Source organism: Ahaetulla prasina, chromosome 16 (genome assembly GCF_028640845.1).
Source record: "Ahaetulla prasina isolate Xishuangbanna chromosome 16, ASM2864084v1, whole genome shotgun sequence".
Taxonomy (NCBI): Eukaryota; Metazoa; Chordata; class Lepidosauria; order Squamata; family Colubridae; genus Ahaetulla; species Ahaetulla prasina.
The window spans coordinates 6,768,998-6,775,000 of record NC_080554.1 but is presented as its reverse complement, the minus strand read 5'-3'; the positions used below and the strand labels follow the sequence as shown (position 1 = coordinate 6,775,000).

The window sequence follows — 6,003 nt, the reverse complement described above, 5'->3', positions numbered from 1 at the left end:
GGTGGCCTTGAACGAGTGAGTGTGTGTGAATGAGTGAGGAGGAAGGAAGGAAGGAAGGAAGGAGGGAGGGAGGGACATTCTGTACAAACACAGATCCACCTGCTTAGGAAAACAGTCCCACTTACATTCCTTCCTATCCATTATTCTTATTTCAAGTCCGTCTTCTTCAAGGAGACAGGAAATAATTAACACTTCAAACTACCTGGCAATTTGTCACACTCGCCTGACACTACAATTATCTCCACCAGCCAGGAGAGACCAAGACAAGGTCAAGTGGACACGTGGAAGTGGCATTTTTTTTTCTTTTATTTTTTTTTATAAAAAAGTTTTATTTTTACCGAGGTGGCATTTTCTTGAAAGCTAACGCAATGGGTGGCACTTCAAGTCCCAGAATTCTCCAGCCGAACAGTTGAGGAATTCTGGGAGCTGAGGTCCAGACATCCTCAATAGAATAGAGTAGAGTAGAGTAGAGTAGAGTAGAGTAGAGTAGAGTAGAGTAGAGTAGAATAGAATAGAATTATAGAATTATAGACTAGAAGAATAGAATATAGAATAGAATAGAATTTTAGAATAGGAGTAGAGTAGAGTAGAGTAGAATAGAATAGAATAGAATAGAATAGAATAGAGTAGAGTAGAGTAGAGTAGAGTAGAGTAGAATAGAATAGAATTATAGAATAGACGAATAGAATATAGAATAGAATAGAATTTTAGAATAGGAGTAGAGTAGAATAGAATAGAATAGAGTAGAGTAGAGTAGAGTAGAGTAGAATAGAATAGAATTATAGAATAGAATAGAAGAATAGAATATAGAATAGAATAGAATTTTAGAATAGGAGTAGAGTAGAATAGAATAGAATAGAATAGAATAGAATAGAATAGAATAGAATAGAATAGAATAGAATTCTTTATGGGCCAAGTGTGATTGGACACACAAAGAATTTGTCTTGGTGCATACTTGGTGCAACCCAAGCTGCCAAGGTTGAGAAACGTCACTCTATAAAGCCGTGATGGCAAACACATGCCCACCCTCTCTGTGGGCACCTGTGCCATCGCCAACTGCTCTTCTAGTGGCCGGCACGCCGACCAGCTGATCTTCGCGGGTGCCAGAGCGCTGGAAAACAGCCTGAAAACGCCCAAATAGCAGCCGAAAAACCGGCTGTTTTCTGGGCAGTTTTGTGGCCATTTTCCGGTCTCCGGCGCGCACACGCACACAGATGCATGCATGTTTGGGCACGGTGCCAAAAAGATTCTCCATCACTGCTCTAAAGAATAATACGGAACCACGTGATCGAAATTCAAATCAATTTGATTCACAGCTGCATTTCAAATCGAATTAATGCTCCAGTTCTGCATTGAATAATGCCCTATTAAAATTTACAAACCAGGCAGGAGCGATTATGGTCTGCATCCCCGAATTTTACGCCACGCCCTTTTGTTTATTCTTACGTCAGGGCTAGGCCTCCGTTTCCAGTGTCAACACAACCATTTTTAAAAGGTAAGCCAGATGCAAACGATGCAACGAAGCAACCGTGTTTTATTCGCAACTGCCCACAGAACTTCAAAAAGCATTTTCTTTCTGGAAAAGAAATATATCCGCCTCTCTTGCCAATTTGTGTCCCGCATCTTTTGATTCTCACACAGGGCGAGAAAGGGAAATCAACGGCCCCGTTACATAAATACAACCACATTACAGATAGTCCTTAATTTACGACGTTTCATTTAGTGACCATTTGAAAGAAAAGGGACCGATGATCATTTTTCACACTTATGGCCCCGTTGCAGCATCCCTGTTTTGCATTCGGATGCCTTACCACTGACTCACATTTATGACAGATTCAGTGTCCCTGGGGTCGTGTGGTCCCCTTTTGTGACCTTCGCACGAGCAATGTCTACGGGGAACCTGGATTCGCTTAATGACTGGGTGATTGACTTAACAACTGCAGTGCGTCACTTAACAACTGCAGTGAGAAAGGTGGTAAAATGGGCCAAAACTTTTTTAAAAAATATTTTAGAAAATTTGTATTCCCACCTATATATGTATGGTCCCCATTAACTATTACTTTTGCTGTTTGCTGAAAATACATTGTCTTAATCCCATTCAACAAATTTTCACCAAGATCCAACGTATTTTAACTGTTGTATCATAAATTGCCAATTTACACCGTCAAAAGCTTTCTGCGCATCTAAAAAAAGATCAACTCCATTTGCTGTCCCGAGTTGCGTTTCGTAGCATTCCAATGTGTCTAGAGTCAAGAGGACCAAGGGAAAAATTTAAAGATTTCCAGCTAGTTTCAGACCTCAGCTGTTTTCTCTGTTTCCTCCTTCCTCTTTTTTTTTGCTCTTTTGCTCAGGAGTGGAATGCCTCCATTCTTAGAGACCAAGAAATAGAAGGGCAAAAAAAAAAAAAGGCTGGGTGGAGTTTCAAAAATTATAGCTATAATTCAAAGCTAAATGCTAGCTTTGTGGTAGAAACTCCTTGGCATCCTCCTCCCAACAAAACAACCGGACAGGTGAAGTGCCCGAAACTGAGCGTTTCACCTTAGATGATTAAAAAAGAAAACTGAAGACAAAACTCCTCCTACTATTCCTACAGAAAAAAACAATTGTAGTGGAGAGTTTTATGTTTCTCACCGGAAGGAAGAACAGTTTTTAACAGATTAACAGAGTTGGAAGGGACCTTGCAGGTCATCTAGTCCAACCCCCTCGCCGAAGCTGGAGACCCTACGCCGTTTCTGACAGATGGCAGTCCAGTTTCTTCTTGAAAGCTTCCAGGGATGAAGCTCCCACAACTTCTGAAGGCATGTCGTTCCACTGAATATAGAATAACAGAGTTGGAAGGGACCTTGTAGGTCATCTAGTCCAACCCCCCCCAACCAAGCAGGAAACCCTACACCATTTCTGACAGATGTCAGCCTAGTTCTTACAAATCACACCTAGATAGAAACTCTGCAACCTTTCGGTGGCCAGGATTCATGCAGGTAATCCTCATCTTACGACCCCCAAATTTCTGTTGCTAAGTGAGACCGTGGTTATGTGAATTTTGTTGCACAGTTTACGAACTGTCTTGCCACCGTCATTAAGCGAATCGCTGCAGTTGTTAACTCAGAACCATGGTCGTTAAACCCTGCCTGTTAACTCTGCTCGTCAGAAGGTCGCAAAAAGGAATCACGTGACACACACACACACCCCAGGACACTGCAATGGTCATAAAGACAAATCAGTCGCCAAGCGTCCGAATTCTGACCGCGGGGATGTCGCAACGGTCGTTAAGTATGAAAAACAGTCATCGGTCCCTTTTTTTCGGTGTTGCTGTAACTTCGGATGGTCACTCAATGAATCCTTGTAAGTCGAGAACTAGCTGTATTTCAAATTCTTGAGGGGGGAGCAGTTGGCGTAAAACGAGCGGGGTTTTTATTTTTATTTTTAAAGCAATTACTTTTAGTGCAATTTTTTTTCTCGGCCATTGTTTTTTCCGTCCTCCGGTTTCCTTACAACGGGATGAAAGAGAAGGGGTTTGGCAAAAAGAGGACAGCTACAGATTAACAGAATTGGAAAGGACCTTGTAGGTCACCTAGTCCAGGGGGGTGAGCTCCTGGGGGTTCGCAAGGAGAACCGCTAGCTAAGATTCTGTGCAATTCGGAGAACCGCCAAATCCCATTCCTGGCTGGCCCCTCTCACCCCTCCCCTCCCAGGAGTCCCCACGCACCCCGTTTTGGATGCAGGTAAGTGCAGGGTGCACACAGAGGCTCGGGGAGGGTGAAAAACGGGCCTACTGGAAGTTTGGGAAGGCCTCCGGAGCCTGGGGAGGCCATTTTTGCCCTCCTGGAGGCTCAAGAAAAGCCTTTGGAGCCTGGGGAGAGCAAAATACCCCCTCCGGTGGTGCAGGAGGCAGACTAAACCACACCCACCATGGCCACGCCCACCCAGCAACCGGGCAGAGAACCCCTTGCTAAAATTTTTGAAGCCCACCCCCGATCTAGTCCAACCCCTCCGCCCAAGGACCGCGGCGGGAACCGTCCAAGAACGAACGAGAGACTTCTTGATTGTCAAGGGGATCAAGGAACCACGTGCGAATGTCCCGCCTGTTCATTTTTCATCCGCAGGAGGGGAAAAAAAAGGGAAAAAAAAGAAACACAGCACAGGATACGGAATAAAAGCCACCTTTTGCCTCGTACATGTATTTTTTTTCCCCCGCTAGGAAAGCGGTTGAGCTTCACTCCCACAAGAGCTAGTTAAATCTTTCAATGTTAAGTCAATGATTAGCCAGGTTCTAATCAGAAGGACAATTAACTCTGGTTGAGTGGAAACTAGGGAGCAAAAAGAAAATAGGCCAGACATATGGCATTCTGCAAACCACGTGGTCCCCTCCTTAAGGCACACACAAACACTGCTAAGCAAAGACCATTATCTCCACCCTAACCCTTCAGTTTATACACTTATCAACGGTTTTAATGAGTAGCCGGAAGCGTTTTTTTTCCATCTTGGGGCAAACACAGCCGCACAAAAGGGACCCCGAGTCCTTTCTGGACTCCCGAGGCTGCACAACTTCCGTGGGCAAACAACCGAGGAGGCGGCATACCAGTCCGCACTGGGCTCCAGAGACAGGTCAGTTTGATTCTCCATGAGGACTACAGACAAGGGACTGTCTCCCCCCACCCCAAAGACTCAAACCAACACCGCTGCACATTCGGATTCAGCCTCCAATTAAACAGCAAGACGATTTTCTCAGAACATAGACTCCTAAGGATGGAAGGGACCTTGGAGGTCTGCTAGTCCAGCCCCCTGCTCAAGGCAGGAGAAAGTATAGCATCCTGGTCAAATGGTTGTCCGGTCTATTTATGAAAATCTCCAGTGATGGAGAACCCACAACCCCAGGAGGCAAGGTGTCCATTCATCCATCCATCTATCATCTCTATCTATCTACCGGTATCTATCTATCTATCTATCTATCTATCTATCTATCTATCTATCTATCTATCTATCTATCTATCTATCTATCTATCTACCCGCCCACCCATCCATCCACCCACCATCTCTCATTTATATATATATATACCTCATATCTATCTATCTATCTATCTATATATATATATATCTATATATATATATATATATCTATCTATCTATCTGTCTGTCTGCCCGTCTGTCCATCCATCCATCCATCCATCCATCCATCCACCCACCCACCCACCCACCATCTTTCATTTATCTCCCTCTCTCTCTCTCTTTCTCTCTTTCTCATCTACCTACCTACCTATAGGTAATTATCTACCAGTATGTATCTGCCTCTATCAATATCAATCAATCTATCTATCCATCCATCCATCTCTCATTTATTTATCTCTCTCTCTCTCTCATATCTACTTACCTACCTACCTACTGGTATCTATCTACTTGTATATCTATCTATCATCTATCTATCTATGTAGGTCTTTGGTTATTCGGGTTTTTCCCCTGCGTAAAATTAGAAGTGTCTTGGCGACGTTTCGACGAAGTCTCATTCGTCATCTTCAGGCTTCAGCTTCGTGCTATCTATCTCTCTCTCTCTCTCTCTATCTATCTATCTCTTTCTCTCTCTCTATTTCATATATACCTTCACATTTAATCAGGAAACCGGATATTTGGAAACATTCTAAGGAACACCCCTCCCCCCGAGGTTAAGTGTGCAGCTTGATTCACAGTCCATTAGTCCCACTGATGAGTGTTGGTCTCACCCCTTACCAGTATGTTATTTTTTCATTAGAAAGCTGTATATTTAAGGGGCGGAGAACACTAGCACTTTGCTGGTATTTTCCCTCCAGGATTAATCGACTCATTCTGGCTGATTAATCCAGGAGGGCTCCTTGGTACTCCGAGCTTGGTGGTGTTTCTTGCAGATGTTTCATTTCCCCAAATGGGTAGCATCATCAGAGCGAGTAACTCATCCGTTTGGGTAATGGAACATCTGCAGGAAAACCACCAAGCTCAGAGAGCACCAAGGATCTTTCATTTAGACCCTGAGCT

At 43.8% G+C, this 6,003-nt stretch overlaps 1 protein-coding gene across 1 annotated transcript in view; it reads right to left on the bottom strand.

Moving 5' to 3' along the window:
• Positions 1 to 2,704, bottom strand: part of NIBAN2 (niban apoptosis regulator 2) — a 42,864-nt gene extending 40,160 nt beyond the window's left edge. Inside the window, exon 1 of the mRNA XM_058159723.1 lies at positions 2,632 to 2,704. Coding sequence (XP_058015706.1) covers positions 2,632 to 2,689 — 58 coding nt within the window. The 5' untranslated portion in view covers positions 2,690 to 2,704. The remainder of the gene's footprint in view (positions 1 to 2,631) is intronic.
• Positions 2,705 to 6,003: the final 3,299 nt, after the last annotated feature.